Source organism: Triticum urartu, chromosome 2 (genome assembly GCF_003073215.2).
Source record: "Triticum urartu cultivar G1812 chromosome 2, Tu2.1, whole genome shotgun sequence".
NCBI classification, from domain to species: Eukaryota; Viridiplantae; Streptophyta; class Magnoliopsida; order Poales; family Poaceae; genus Triticum; species Triticum urartu.
In genome coordinates this window covers 5,880,205-5,896,988 of record NC_053023.1, presented here as the reverse complement: position 1 = coordinate 5,896,988, position 16,784 = coordinate 5,880,205, and the positions used below count along the sequence as shown (strand labels likewise).

At 42.5% G+C, this 16,784-nt stretch overlaps 1 protein-coding gene across 1 annotated transcript; it reads left to right on the top strand.

Annotated features, from left to right (window-relative positions):
• Positions 1 to 2,788: 2,788 nt before the first annotated feature.
• Positions 2,789 to 4,809, top strand: LOC125540585 (desmethyl-deoxy-podophyllotoxin synthase-like). Its single transcript, XM_048704192.1, has 3 exons — positions 2,789 to 3,283; positions 3,395 to 3,850; positions 3,969 to 4,809. The coding sequence occupies exons 1-3, from the start codon at positions 2,861 to 2,863 to the stop codon at positions 4,590 to 4,592; spliced, it is 1,503 nt and encodes a 500-aa protein (XP_048560149.1). The 5' UTR covers positions 2,789 to 2,860; the 3' UTR covers positions 4,593 to 4,809.
• Positions 4,810 to 16,784: the final 11,975 nt, after the last annotated feature.

Genomic DNA, 16,784 nt, shown 5'->3' with positions numbered 1-16,784 from the left:
CAGCTGCTTCCTCCTTGGGCTTGGTCATCTGGACAGCCGGAAAAAAAAAGCATGCAACTGTAAGAAGATGGTTTGATGGTAACAAGGGAAAAGAATTGCAAAGATCTTCGATTTAGACACCGATTCAGTGTAGAGAAAAGCATATGTACATAATAATCCAGCAGACAGGAAAAGATAACCAACGTACACTAAGCAGTTCAATGGATCTGCTAAATGTAAATAAGATAGGGGGTGAGAAAACAAGATGAACATTATTATCTCTAACAAGCCTGCTATGAAGACAGAACATTGCTACACGTACGACACTACAATCGAACAGAGCCTAACATCACGCATGCTGAGTGGAGCAGCATCGTTGGTTTACTGGTCGTATTAAAATCGGATCCTAGACTGTCATATGTGAAGTAGTTTTCTTAATGACTGCTGAAGCAGAAAACAAGATGTTTATGATTCAGCAGTGATACTCAGATATTTGCAGGTATGGTTTCATTTATACAGCAGTTGGATTGTTCTATAGTATCAACTGTGTCCAATCAATCTCGAAATGCCACCGAGCAGAGCATAGAAAGAAAAGTCCCTAAATCTATACAGATCATGGTACAAGCTTGCCTGAGCAAGATGTATCTCGAGCAACTTAAATTACTTATAAATACAAGACATACACCATGAGTGATACAACCTACTACGTCCGTACCATAATATACGGATCATTTTACAAGCTAAAAAAACTTGCAAAACGATCTTATATTATGGGACAGAGGGAGTACAAATTAAGCTGTGCAGTGTTCAACCAGGCCTCAGACTCAACTGTGAGATGACAACAGAACAAAATTCAAATGACAGCAAGCAGGTTCAACCAGAACCAGAGGAAGATCCTTTTATTTTATTTTTCTGTAAGAGTAAGAGAACATGCTAACAAGAAGCAAGTCTATGGAACTATCCCATGATGATGCTACATATTATTACTGAAACTAACAGAACATGGTAACAAGTGTTAACAACCAGTGCGTCATGCTACATAACCCTATCAAAATCGAGAAACAAAACCCTTGGGTAAGTGGGACACCAATTGCTAGGTGGTGGCAATAGATGCCGAAGTGGGATAAGAATCCTACTTGCGGTAGTGGGCACCCACATTGTCAACAGCGTCTCCGAACCCAAACCCTTGGTAATATCTTGGCTGGTAACTAATACACGGAAAAGTATCTAGTGCTCCCAGGCCTAGGGTGCTCCCGGTGCTCCGATGCAAAAAACATTTTTTAAAATGTTCAAAAAATTCTGAAAAAAATGCAGCACTTATGTTATGTACAAAAATTTGTCATTTTTGTATCTCGAGCAATGTTTCGAATTTTGATTTGAAATTTTGTGACAAGAGACATCGATGTTCCGTCGATGTGCTGCATTTTTTTCAGAATTTTTTGAACATTTTAAAAATGTTTTTCGGACATTTGGAGCACCGGGAGCACCCCAAGCCTGGGAGCACTAGATACTTTCCCACTGATACACAACTTGCCAGCATCTAGACCTCACCGGTATACTCCAGTTCAACATCATAGCGGTTATGCTCGCTATACTTGGTGAACACGCTAAAGTGACTGGACAAACTAGTGGTGTAATTCATCATTTAGTAGTAGATAGTTTATCCATTCTACAGTATGTGAATGACACAATTTTCTTTGAGGATAAAGCAAGAAACCTCAAGCTCATTCTATGCTTTGCCTTTGAGGATCTTTCGAGTCTTAAAATTTCTATAAGAGTGAACTTTTCTGCTTCGAAGAGGCCACAGACTCGCGTTCAAGTACGCGAAGATCTTAATTGAACCGGAAGAAACAATTCCATTACTTTATTTTCTTCCTGATCACAAACTGTTTTATGGTCTTCCTAGGAAGCATGTAGCCTTGCGTGCTCTTTAAATCATGCAATTCCTAGAGAATAAGCACTTCATCGAACCTTATGTTGTGATCCACCAATGGCAAATATATTTTTACAAGACTAATATCTTTCATTGGAATTCGGCTTACATTTTCATGCAAAATATCCTCTTTCATGTATATACCTTTATCATAACATTTATGGTGTATATAAAAATATATCATTTGTAGTAGCATAGTATGAAAAACTTGGTTTATTATTCAAACAGTTTTGACACACTAAATATGCTGCCCTCGCACGAGGGCCACCCTGCTAGTTGAAGTAAAAAATGAAATATAACAAAACAGTGAATAGCGAACAAGCTGATAACTAAAACCCAAAATATTTAAAAGCTAAAGGATGAAATAAAATAACAAGAGAAGATATGGAAAAATAAATAAAGTATACAAAAGGGCGGAATAGATGTGCAGATCATGCTTTTAGTGCACCAGTGCACATCATGTGCTCATCTGGCTTAATAAATCAAATATTTTGAATATTAAATTGTGCTGATCGATGCGATCTCATCCGGCATCCAGCTCGCAATTAAGAAAAGGCAACGAATTTGCCTCGTGTTATTTTTCTAAGGCATTTATTTCCTCGTGCTCGGCACTTTGTCCTTTTGATTAACAAAAAATTGCCATAAAGCTATCCTCAACCACTGCATTTGGAATAATGGAAGTTGTATCATTCAACCACACACTGTACTGTTTAGTGAATGGAATGGAATTTTTCATATAAGTTCGTACCTAAACCAATACACCGTTGTTTTGCATACATCTCCTCACGTGTAGTAGGTAAGTTTGATTTCCAGATCCCAACCAATCCCATGTCCTGTGCTGCATATCTGATCCATAAATACGGATGATCCGTGTATAAACTGAATGTCAACTGACTGATTAGTACTAAACTTGCCGGCTGGTTACTAGCTAGCTCCCAGCTGCATGACATGGAGGTAACAATTTCAAGCATTTCTTTCGTTTCCCTAGCCCTAGTACTCCTCCTTTGGTTTTTTCATCCCAAGCCCAACAAGCATTTGCGGCCTCCCGGGCCATCGACCCTACCGATCATCGGCAGCCTCCACCACGTATTCGGCATCCTCCCACACCGCATCATGGCGGAGCTATCTCGCCGGCACGGCCCACTGATGTTCCTCAAACTCGGCGAGGTGCCCACCCTGGTGGTCTCGAGCGCGGAGATGGCGGAGGTGGTGATGAAGAGCAAGGACCTCATGTTCGCCTCGCGGCCGCGCAGCGTGACACTGGACGTCATAGGTTATGGCAGCGGCATAGGCATCATCTTTGCCCCCTATGGCGACCGCTGGCACCAGGCCCGCAAGGTCTGCACCATGGAGCTCCTGAGCGCGAAGCAGGTTATTAATTTGCATACACCATCTCTTTGGGGGAAAATGCCAGCACCTAACTAGTTTGCAATAAAGCATGAGTGTTGATAGATAGAAGTGGACAATATGTTTCTAACACAGGTGAAGCGTATGGAAGGCATCAGGTCCAAGGAGGTCAGCAACCTCCTTAGTTCCATCACCACCTCGATTGGCACAACTGTCAACCTCACGGAGAAGTTGTCGGCACTGATGAACGATGTCATTGCGCGGGCGGTGTTCGGAGGCAAGTGCGCACAGCAAGGCGAGTACCTCCGGGAATTGGAAAAGGTCACCGCATTGGTGGGAGGCTTCTCGCTCGTAGACCTATTCCCGTCGTCGCAGCTGGTGCGGCTGCTGAGCTCCGGGGAGCGACAGATGAGGAGGAGCTATGGACGAATCCAGCGCATCATCTCCGACATCATTGAGCAACGCAAGGAGATGCGCGCTGCAGTCAGCTCCAACGACGAGGAGGACTTGCTGGACGTGCTGCTCAGGCTGCACAAGGAGGACTCCTTGCCATATCCTCTAACTTTAGAGGCAATAGGCGTCATCATATTTGTGAGTATTGTTTGCCATGTCCTCTCCTCACTTGTTGGAAATATTACGTTTTATCTATAGTTTTTCATTATTGAAGCTAAATATGTACGTGAGTATAACCTACAACAATTGTTCGCAGGACTTGTTCGCGGGTGGCACCGAGACCTCTGGAATAACATTGGAGTGGGCTATGTCAGAGCTCTTGAAAAATCCCGAAAATATGAGAAAGGTGCAACTAGAGGTTCGACAAGTGGTAGGTGGGCAACAATCTGTCATAAATAACAATGACCTTCATGACCTCCACTACATGAGAATGGTGATCAAGGAGGTCTTGAGGTTGCATCCTCCCGCTCCTCTACTCCCCCGAAGGGCAAGAGAAGACTGCGAAATCATGGGATATAAAATTCCTGAGGGCACCAATGTGCAAGTTAATATATTCGCGATTTGTCGGGATTGCAGATATTGGGATGCCCCTGAAGCATTTGAGCCAGAGAGGTTCAAAGAGATAAGCATAGATCACAAGGGGACACATTTTGAGTTCACACCTTTCGGGGCTGGGAGACGGCAGTGTCCTGGAATGTTGTTCGGCACATCAACCGTGGAGATCGCATTAGCAAACCTTCTGCACCATTTTGACTGGGTGATCCCTGATGGGCCTAATCCGGGGTCGTTGGACATGTCTGAGAAGTTCGGGATCAATGTACGTAGAAAGTTTGATTTAGAGCTTAGAGCAATCCCATATGTGCACTCCAAAGCTGCGTAGATCTATGGACATGTGGACACATGGAAGAATTGGCTCGCTCATAGGCTCCCTCCTCTAGTTGCCCTCTCTGCTCTCTCGGCCAACCTTCTCTTGATTACCTTGGTCCTCTTCTTTGTAATGCACATCCGTCTTTGGGCCCCTTTCAGTGAAAATCCATGTGGGGAACCTCTCCCCCAGGTGAATATTCGAATAAAAAATTTGTCTCACGTTGAACTTCTATACAGTCAAGCAAGACAAGCTCACTCAAATACTTGTGTGACATTGACTTTATGCATGGGCCTTTACACACGTTGAAATGAAATTATTTCACCTTTTAACTTATCCGTGCTACTATTCCTCAGGCAATAGAAAAAAATTGTGATCAGTCGATTTCAGATAGAGGAAACAACATGAGAGACATAAGCAAGAGGGGAGTAGCACGAGACCGAAGACGGAGGCGGCGCGACGAATCACAGCAAGGCCAAGATAGGAGCGAATCAAAGCTGGGACAATGCAGTTGGTCGTGGCATCGCATGCGGTGTTGAGTCCGAGGTATAACAGAGGCCCAAACGGGGATGGGGATGACGCGGGCAACCGAGGCATCGTCGGCGAGGGCTTGGGAAAAAGCTCGCCAGAGGCGAAGTATGGCCAAGAAATCCCATTGGTTGAGAGAGATCGTTGGGTCCATTCATCTGATCGTTGCATCGGCCAAGAAACACGAGGAGGAAGACATCCAGCGGTTCATTTCTGATCCAAAGGTTGGGAAAATTCAGTTATTTATCCTAAAAGGCATGCATATTATAGCTTGAAAGCGGGAGAAAAACGTGGAATGAGTACGATCATTGTACGATGTCCAATCCTGCGTTGTGGACGGCTTGGGAAATCCAGCGCTGTGCTACCTTCAATCCTACCTATGCGTAGGATGCATTGTGCTCCGATCTTGGTATGATGCTGGTGGAAATGGTGTCGTATTAAAATCACAAGGATTTTATCGTACTCACAGCGCTGCTCTAATACTCCAACCATTCATCTGAATAAGGCGCACGCCCATGTCAAAATTCAACTACAGTATATATTTTTATGACTTATAAAAAGTTATACCTCCAAAAACTTCTTTTGAAATACAGTACAATGGTATAATTTTTGTCACATATAATCCACATTTGATTGGTCTAATTTATAATCAAGGTTCCATTTTGAGATGTGTGGATCATAAATAATCTGCCTATGTTCATATGTTGTGCATTTAACTTAAGGCCATTATGTACTCATATGTAATTGAAGGCCATCATGTATACTTTCACGTTTCAAAGGAATTTCTGTGTTTTTGCTATACGCTGCCCTGGAGAACGCTATTGCATCTTTTTTGCTTTTGTTTTCTGTACTTTGTCATTGTGATATTATTGTGTTTCCTTTATTTGATCTTATGTTGTTTGATAGTTATAAGGCCTGTATAGTGAGCATTGGAGGACATCTTTTTAACACAGCAAATCACCAACCTATTGTTTGTGGGCGCGCGCCAAGGCACGCCTCCTGCACTAGTATATATCATTTTTTAACAAATTAAATTTGTTTGTTTTACACGCATAACAGAGCCAGCACAAAATATATCATTGTTGTGTAAAACAAAGCCAGCACAAACATATATGTGTAAAACAAAACAAAGCCCTCGTGCGTCATTTCCCTCCACATATATCCCTTAGAAAAGAAAAAAAGAAAAGAGGGGTTGCCCGGGTCCCGCTCAACATGCAAGCCCACGAGAGCGCTACGTACTAGTGGACCAAACAAAGACAGCACCAATTTTATCATTGTTCAACGCATGACTGAACCAGCATGGGCGACACGCCTATCATGTTCGGCGCCCGCCAACCATGAGAATGTTAGGCGGGTGGTAGCAAGGAAGGCGAATTGTACTGCTAATATGGGTTGCACAAGTCCCGGTTACCGAGAATGGAGAAGTTGATCTTGCGGCACACACAAATGACACAGAGAGAGTGATTTCGTTATGCCTTCGCCAACCATGATCCAAGCTCGGATGTCGATTCCTCTGTGGTTGGGGGCTAAGTAGTGGTGACGCAGCCTTCCTCCTCCATGGGCTGGAACATGTAATTGACCCACTGTAGCCTAGTGAACTTGTGGTAGGGCCTCCTGACCCTATGAGGCATGTCAGTCTGAGTGAGTGAGCGCCTCTCCTCGTCTACCGGTTGGGTAGTCATGGTAGGGTCGCTAACACCCTTCCCTCCTTGAGAATTTACTTGTCTCCAAGTCGGGGCTGTAGGAAAACATCAATGTACATCTTCTAGATCCTCTCAAGTGTCAGGTAACATGGTTGATTCAGGCCACTTGATCAAACCTTGTTTGTGCATCTTGCATGCTCCCAGGCGCCATCGTCATTCCAAGGCTGCAATTGGTGCTCTAAATTCATTAGAAACAGTAGGCGACTATGAGGAAACACGCTCGCACCTGGGGTTAAGAAGCACCATAATTGGGATATGTGGAACACTGAGAATACCGTCAAGCCTTCAGGTAATTGGAGACAATAAGCCACTTCGTTGATTCGAGCCACAATGGAGAGGTCTAAAGTATTTGAATGATAATTCTGGTTGGCTCATGTTGCCACTAAAGTCAGGATGTAAGGTTTTCGTTTAAAGAAAACCATACCCCCCCACCCCCCCCCCCCCCCCCCCAACTTCAAATTGTCGTTCAGGCCTCCGGTTGTCACCTTGATGTTTCATCACTTGCTTGGCGCGACCAGGTGTTCCCTTAATATGGTTATATCAACTGCCATTCTTCTGGGCACTCATTCAGTTTTGCTATGGGTATCACATTAATTGTAGTGTCTAGATGATCGGTTGCGCCATTGGCGCAAAGACCAAATGCAAACAAGAAGTTAAGCAAGATATGGACATCACGTTTAAAAATGTTCATTTTATGAATTATCTGGGAGAGCCTGCTTATTATATCCTACCCCGATTTGGTTGCCTCTTGGTCTATCTTGCTTAGAGTCATCCCAAGGATGAGACACGCAACGCCTCTCGTGCCGAAGCTCTTTTTCGGTCTTCCGAACGGCTATGGCTCAGCTACCCGTCCTTTTGGTTTCGGTAGAGGCCTAACCACCCTTCCTAGCCAGACATGCCCTAGTCGGTTGTGCCGGGTTCGCACCATAATTCATTAGCGTGATCATTGATATGTGTCCAGGATCTCACTACGTGCGAGGGTCTCTCTATTTTTATGTCGGGTATGATGGGTGCTCCGTCTGCGGTCTCACCATTGGTCATCATCACGACCATGACACGATAGGCTTGATCTGTTCAAAACGATGTTCCCTGGTCGGCTATAATATGCACGAAGGGAAAGCACTTATGACATGACCATTATACACTAAGATGGCTCTGTCTGTCAGCAACAAGAGATAAATCGAACCATGGAAGGCCAGGCAGGCAAAAGACATGTGTTTTTTTACAGAATACGATGGCAATGGCTATTTTGCAACCGTCTCTTGGTGGGGCAGTCTGTTAGGCAGCATGACATGACCGCGCACCCTGACAAAGGTAACAACAAATGGGACGAAGGGAGAAACATGACTCCGACTCAAACAGACCGAGAGCTAACCTCCCCCAATGACCTCCTGACCGAGCACCGACAATACACCAAAAGTGGTCAAAGCCCGGAACCGGAAAGCAATGACCCCCACGGACATGGCAGGAGGATCGCCAACACATGGGTGGCAGTGTGCCCAAGGCCACCGCTGATACGTCTCCAACGTATCTATAATTTTTGATTGCTCCATGCTATGTTATCTACTGTTTTGGGCAATATTGGGCTTTATTATCCACTTTTATATTATTTTTGGGACTAACCTATTAACCGGAGGCCCAGCCCAGAATTGCTGTTTTTTGCCTATTTCAGTGTTTCGAAGAAAAGGAATATCAAACGGAGTCGAAACGGAACGAAATCAACTGGAGAAGTTATTTTTGTAAGGAAAGCTACCGGATGGACTTGGACCCCACGTCAGGAGCCAAGGGAGGTGCTCACGAGGGTGGGGGCGCGCCCACCCCCCTAGGGCGCGCCCCCTGCCTTGTGGGGCCCCCGAAGCTCCACCGACGTAATTCCTGCACCCATATATACCTATGTATCCTAAAACTTCCAGAAGAGAGATTAGATCGGGAGTTCCGCCGCCAGAAGCCTCCGTAGCCACCGAAAACCAATCTAGACCCGTTCCGGCACCCTGCCGGAGGGGGAATCCTTCTCCGGTGGCCATCTTCATCATCCCGGCGCTCTCCATGACGAGGAGGGAGTAGTTCTCCCTCGGGGCTGAGGGTATGTACCAGTAGTTATGTGTTTGATCTCTCTCTCTCATGTTCTTGATTTGGCACGATCTTGATGTAGCGCGAGCTTTGCTATTATAGTTGGATCTTATGTTTCTCCTCCCCCTCTACTCTCTTGTAATGAATTGAGTTTCCCCTTTGGAGTTATCTTATCGGATTGAGTCTTTAAAGATTTGAGAACACTTGATGTATGTCTTGTCGTGCATATCTGTGGTGACAATGGGATACCACGTGATTCACTTGATGTATGTTTTGGTGATCAACTTGCGGGTTCCGCCCATGAACCTATGCTTAGGGTTTGGCACACGTTTTCATCGTGATTCTCCGGTAGAAACTTTGGGGCACTCTTTGAGGTTCTATGTGTTGGTTGAATAGATGAATCTGAGATTATGTGATGCATATCGTATAATTATACCCACGGATACTTGAGGTGACATTGGAGTATCTAGGTGACATTAGGGTTTTGGTTGATTTGTGTCTTAAGGTGTTATTCTAGTACGAACTCTAGGGCTGTTTGTGACACTTATAGGAATAGCCCAACGGATTGATTGGAAAGAATAACTTTGAGGTGGTTTCGTACCCTACCATAATCTCTTTGTTCGTTCTCCGCTATTAGTGACTTTGGAGTGACTCTTTGTTGGATGTTGAGGGAAAGTTATGTGATCCAGTTATGTTATTATTGTTGAGAGGACTTGCACTAGCGAAAGTATGAACCCTAGGCCTTGTTTCCTAGCATTACAATACCGTTTACGCTCACTTTTATAATTTCAGATTACAAATACCTTTATCTACCATCCATATTGCACTTGTATCACCATCTCTTTGCCGAACTAGTGCACCTATACAATTTACCATTGTATTGGATGTGTTGGGGACACAAGAGACTCTTTATTATTTGGTTGCAGTGTTGCTTGAGAGAGACCATCTTCATCCTACGCCTCCTACGAATTGATAAACCTTAGGTCATCCACTTGAGGGAAATTTGCTACTGTCCTACAAACCTCTGCACTTGGAGGCCCAACAATGTCTACAAGAAGAAGGTTGTGTAGGAGACATCAAGCTCTTTTCTGGCGCCGTTGCCGGGGAGGTTAGCGCTTGAAGGTATATCTTTAGATCTTGCAATCGAGTCTTTTAGTTTCTTGTTTTATCACTAGTTTAGTTTATAAAAGCAAACTATAAAAAATGGAATTGAGTTTGTCTCATTCGCTTCACCTTTTTAATATTTTTCGTGAGTATGATGGAAAGGATAATTGTGCTCAAGTGCTAGAAGAAGAAATCTATAAAATGTTTGGCACTAAATATTTGAATGATGAGCATGATTGCAATGTTGTTAGTATGAATTCCTTGAATATCCATGATGCTAATGATATGCAAAGCCACAAGCTTGGGGAAGCTATGATTGATGAAGATGATATTTTTTGTCCCCCAAGTATTGATGAGCAAATTTATTATGATGAAAGCATGCCTCCTATCTATGATGATTATTGTGATGACACGTATGCTTTAAAGAATAATGATAACCATGAAACTTGTCATCTTGATCTTAATTTTCAATCACATGATAGTTATTTTGTTGAGTTTGCTCCCACAATTATTCATGAGAAGAAATTTGCTTATGTGGAGAGTAATAAAAATTCTATGCTTGTAGATCATGAAAAGAATGCTTTGTGTGATAGTTATATTGTTGAATTCATTCATGATGCTACTGAAAATTATTATGAGGGAGGAATATATGCTTGTAGGAATTGCAATAATATCAAGTTCCCTCTCTATGTGCTTAAAATTTTGAAGTTATGCTTGTTTTACCTTCCTATGCTAGTTGATTATTGTTCCCACAAGTTGTTTGCTCACAAAATCCCTATGCATAGAAAGTGGGTTAGACTTAAATGTGCTAGTCATATTCTTCATGATGCTCTCTTTATGTTTCAATTCTTATCCTTTATGTGAGCATCATTGAAATCATCATGCCTAGCTAGGGGCGTTAAATGATAGCGCTTGTTGGGAGGCAACCCAATTTTATTTTAGTTCCTTGCTTTTTGTTCCCGTTTAGTAATAAATAATTCATATAGCCTCTGTTTAGATGTGGTTTTCTGCTTTTAATTAGTGTTTGTGCCAAGTAGAACCTTTGGGAAGACTTGGGAGAAGTCTTGTTGATCATGCTGTAAAAAACAGAAACTTTAGTGCTCACGAGACCTGCTGCCATTTTTATTTGGAGAGTGATATTTAGTTAATTCTTTTTGCAGATGATTAATAGATAAATTCCTCAGGTCCAGAAATTTATTTTAGAATTTTATGAGTTCCAGAAGTATACGTTTGATCCAGATTACTACAGACTGTTCTGTTTTTGATAGATTCTGTTTTTCGTGTGTTGTTTGCTTATTTTGATGAATCTATGGCTAGTAAAAGAGTTTATAAACCATAGAGAAGTTGGAATACAGTAGGTTTAACACCAATATAAATAAATAATTAGTTCATTACAGTACCTTGAAGTGGTGAATTATTTTCTTATACTAACGGAGCTTACGAGTTTTCTGTTAAGTTTTGTGTTGTGAAGTTTTCAAGTTTTGGTAAGGATTCGATGGACTATGGAATAAGGAGTGGCAAGAGCCTAAGCTTGGGGATTCCCAAGGCACCCCAAGGTAATATTCAAGGACAACCAAAAGCCTAAGCTTGGGGATGCCCCGGAAGGCATCCCCTCTTTCGTCTTTGTTCATCGGTAACTTTACTTGGAGCTATATTTTTATTCACCACATGATATGTGTTTTGCTTAGAGTGTCAATTTATTTTGTTAAGATATGCTTTCTGTTATCTAGAAAAATGTTTTGCATCTTTTATTTCAATAAAAGTGGCATTGATAGCCTTTGCTATGCCTATTTTAGAAGTCCACATGTTGCTGTTTGAAAACAGAAAGTTTACCGCTGTTGCAATAATTCCCTAGAAAAGTCATAATTTGATAAAATGTTGAAACCTTTTGCATATTAATCTCTGATAAATTTACTACAGTGGGAATTTTCTTTCATAATTTTTGGAGCTAGGGAAGTATGGATGTTGCTGCATTCTTTACAGACTGTCATGTTTAGGCAGATTGCTGTTATGTTTGCATTGTTTGCATATGTTTGCTTCTTTAATGATTCTATTTGAGGATAGGACTATTAAATATGCAGAGGCATTTAGTATGCAATGTTGAATAATAATTTTAGTGATTTGCTACAGTAGAGTATGATAAGGTTTTGGCAATGGTTTATACTAACTTATCTCACGAGTCCTTGTTGAGTTTTGTGTGGATGAAGTTTTTGAGATTTAGGGAGACCTTGATATGAGAGGAATTAATGAGACACAAAAGCTCAAGCTTGGGGATGCCCAAGGCACCCCAAGATAATATTTCAAGAAGTCTCAAGTATCTAAGCTTGGGGATGCCCCGGTTGGCATCCCACCTTTCTTCTTCAACAATTATCGGTTAGTTTCGGTTGATCCTAAGTTTTTGCTTCTTCACATGATGTTTGCCATTCTTAGAATGTCATTTTATTTTGCTTTGCTTTCTCTTTGAATAGAATACCAAGATCTGAAATTATTAAATGTTAGAGAGTCTTCACATAGTTGCATAATTATTCAACTACTCATTGATCTTCACTTATATCTTTCGGGGTAGTTTGTTGATTGCTCTAGTGCTTCACTTATATCCTTTTAGAGCACGGTGGTGGTTTTATTATATTGAAATAGATGAACTCTCATGCTTCACTTAGATTATTTTGAGAGTCTTAATAGCATGGTAATTTGCTTAAAATCCTAATATGCTAGGTATTCAAGATTAGTAAAATTTTCTTATGAGTGTTTTGAATACTAAGAGAAGTTTGATGCTTGATGATTGTTTTGAGATATGGAGGTAATAATATCAAAGTCGTGCTAGTTGAGTATTTGTGAAATTTAGAAATGCTTGTGTTGAAGTTTGCAAGTCCCGTAGCATGCACGTATGGTAAACGTTATGTAACAAATTTGAAACATGAGGTGTTATTTGATTGTCCTCCTTATGAGTGGCGGTCGGGGACGAGCGATGGTATTTTCCTATCAATTTATCCCCCTAGGAGCATGCGCGTAGTGCCGAGGTTTTTGATGACTTGTAGATTTTTGCAATAAGTATGTGAGTTCTTTATGACTAATGTTGAGTCCATGGATTATACGCACTCTCACCCTTCCATCCTTGCTAGCCTCTTCGGTACCGTGCATTGCCCTTTCTCACATTGAGAGTTGGCGCAAGCTTCGCCGGTGCATCCAAACTCCATGATATGATACGCTCTATCACACATAAACCTCCTTATATCTTCCTCAAAACAGCCACCATACCTACCAATTATGGCATTTCCATAGCCATTCTGAGATATATTGCCATGCAACTTTCCATCATTCCGTTCATCATGACACATTCATCATTGTCATATTTCTTAGCATGATCATGTAGTTGACATAGTATTTGTGGCAAAGCCACCGTTCATAATTCTTTCATACATGTCACTCTTGGTTCATTGCATATCCCGGTACACCGCCGGAGGCATTCATATAGAGTCATCTTTGTTCTAGTATCGAGTTGTAATCATTGAGTTGTAAATAAATAGAAGTGTGATGATCATCATTCATAGAGCATTGTCCCAAGTGAAGGCCCAAAAAACAAAGTCCATAAAAAAAGAAGGCCCAAAAAAGGCCATAAAAAGAGAAGGCCCAAAAAAAGAGAAAGGCCATAAAAAAGAGAAGGCCCAAAAAATGAGAGAAAAAGAGAGAAGGGACAATGCTACTATCCTTTTACCACACTTGTGCTTCAAAGTAGCACCATGATCTTCATAGTAGAGAGTCTTTTGTTTTGTCACTTTCATATACTAGTGGAAATTTTTCATTATAGAACTTGGCTTGTATATTCCAATAATGGGCCTCCTCAAGTGCCCTAGGTCTTCATGAGCAAGCAAGTTGGATGCACACCCACTTAGTTTCTTTTGTTGAGTTTTCATACATTTATAGCTCTAGTGCATCCGTTGCATGGCAATCCCTACTCCTTGCATTAACATCAATCGGTGGGCATCTCCATAGCCCATTGATTAGCCTCGTTGATGTGAGACTTTCTCCTTTTTCTCTTCTCCACATAACCCCCCTCATTATATTCTATTCCACCCATAGTGTTATATCCATGGCTCGCGCTCATGTATTGCGTGAAAGTTTATGAGTTTGAGATTACTAAAGTATGAAACAATTGCTTGGCTTGTCATCGGGGTTGTGCATGATGAGAGCATTCTTGTGTGACAAAAATGAAACATGACTAAACTATATGATTTTGTAGGGATGAACTTTCTTTGGCCGTGTTATTTTGAGAAGACATAATTGCTTAGTTAGTATGCTTGAAGTATTATCATTTTTATGTCAATATGAACTTTTGTCTTGAATCTTTCGGATCTGAATATTCATACCACAATTAAGAAGAATTACATTGAAATTATGCCAAGTAGCACTCCGCATCAAAAATTCTATTTTTATCATTGACCTACTCGAGGACGAGCAGGAATTAAGCTTGGGGATGCTTGATACGTCTCCAATGTATCTATAATTTTTGATTGCTCCATGCTATGTTATCTACTGTTTTGGGCAATATTGGGCTTTATTATCCACTTTTATATTATTTTTGGGACTAACCTATTAACCGGAGGCCCAGCCCAGAATTGTTGTTTTTTGCATATTTCAGTGTTTCGAAGAAAAGGAATATCAACGGAGTCGAAACGGAACGAAATCAACTGGAGAAGTTATTTTTGGAAGGAAAGCTACCGAATGGACTTGGACCCCACGTCAGGAGCCAAGGGAGGTGCTCACGAGAGTGGGGGGCACGCCCACCCCCCTAGGGCGCGCCCCCTGCCTCGTGGGCCCCCGAAGCTCCACCGACGTAATTCCTGCACCCATATATACCTACGTATCCTAAAACTTCCAGAAGAGAGATTAGACCGGGAGTTCCGCCGCCAGAAGCCTCCATAGCCACCGAAAACCAATCTAGACCCGTTCTGGCACCCTGCCGGAGGGGGAATCCTTCTCCGGTGGCCATCTTCATCATCCCGACGCTCTCCATGACGAGGAGGGAGTAGTTCTCCCTCGGGGCTAAGGGTATGTACCAGTAGCTATGTGTTTGATCTCTCTCTCTCTCGTGTTCTTGATTTGGCACGATCTTGATGTATCGCGAGCTTTGCTATTATAGTTGGATCTTATGTTTCTCCTCCCCCTCTACTCTCTTGTAATGAATTGAGTTTCCCCTTTGGATTTATCTTATCGGATTGAGTCTTTAAAGATTTGAGAACACTTGATGTATGTCTTGCTATGCGTATCTGTGGTGACAATGGGATACCACGTGATTCACTTGATGTATATTTTGGTGATCAACTTGCGGGTTCCGCCCATGAACCTATGCTTAGGGGTTGGTACACGTTTTCGTCGTGATTCTCCGGTAGAAACTTTGGGGCACTCTTTGAGGTTCTATGTGTTGATTGAATAGATGAATCTGAGATTGTGTGATGCATATCGTATAATCATACCCACGGATACTTGAGGTGACATTGGAGTATATAGGTGACATTAGGGTTTTGGTTGATTTGTGTCTTAAGGTGTTATTCTAGTACGAACTCTAGGGCTGTTTGTGACACTTATAGGAATAGCCCAACGGATTGATTGGAAAGAATAACTTAGAGGTGGTTTCGTACCCTACCATAATCTCTTCGTTCGTTCTCCGCTATTAGTGACTTTGAAGTGACTCTTTGTTGCATGTTGAGGGATAGTTATGTGATCCAATTATGTTATTATTGTTGAGAGGACTTGCACTAGCGAAAGTATGAACCCTACGCCTTGTTTCCTAGAATTGCAATACCGTTTACGCACTACTAGGAAAAGGGCTATAGATGATATGGCCACTAGTGGCGCACCAGAAACGTGGTGCGCCACTACTATATAGTAATGGCGCACCATGAGCTGGTGCGTCATTAGTGTGGTAGACACTAATGGCGCACCAGACCCACGGTGCGCCACTACTAACATATTTTTTTTTCAGAAATACTAATGGCGCACCAGGTCACAGTGCGCCATTACTAGTTTAACTAGTAATGGCGCACCTACCACACAGTGCGCCACTACTATATTTTTTTGCAAAACTACTATCATTTTTATTTTTCGAACTCATGAATATTTTTAAATTTAATTCATGGGCACTTTTTGAATTCATGAATATTTTTTCAAATTTGATGATATTTTTTCATATTTAATATGAAAAAATATTGAATATTCATGAGGACACTCGATCTCGATCCCCCTCCATCTCGATCGCTATCTCCCCTCGCCAGATCCCCCTCGCCGCCGAGCACCCCCCGCACCCTCCCCCGCTCCACCGCCGCCGACGATGCCCTGCACCCTCCCCCGCTCCACCGCCGCCGACGACCCACCGCACCCTCCCCCGCTCCACCGCCGCCGACGACCCACCGCACCCTCCCCCGGCCCGCTCCACCACCGCCGCCGACACCCCGCACCCTCCCCCGCTCCACCGACGACGACGACCCCCCGCACCCTCCCCCGCTCCACCGTCACAAATGAATGCAACTAAAAATCCAAAAAAAACAAATTTGATTATATTTTCAAATAACAAATTGGATGATATTTTCAAATAACAAATTTAATGGATGCAACAAAGAAAATAATAATAAATTACTTATGGCGCACCGCTGGTTGGTGCGCCATTGCTATGCTAAAAAAAGTTACTTATGGCGCACCGCTGGGGGGATGCGCCATTGCTATCTAAAAAAACTTACTTATGGCGCACCGCTAGGTGGTGCGCCATTTCTATACCTCCCCCGACTAGGCCCCAATCCCCGGCCGA

Bases quoted from the DNA above. Each gene is read 5' to 3' on its own strand.
- LOC125540585 (XM_048704192.1), top strand. From the start codon at position 2,861: ATGGAGGTAACAATTTCAAGCATTTCTTTCGTTTCCCTAGCCCTAGTA. The intron at 3,284-3,394 runs GTTATTAATTTG...TTTCTAACACAG, and splicing joins AGCTCCTGAGCGCGAAGCAG to GTGAAGCGTATGGAAGGCAT. The intron at 3,851-3,968 runs GTGAGTATTGTT...AATTGTTCGCAG, and splicing joins CAATAGGCGTCATCATATTT to GACTTGTTCGCGGGTGGCAC.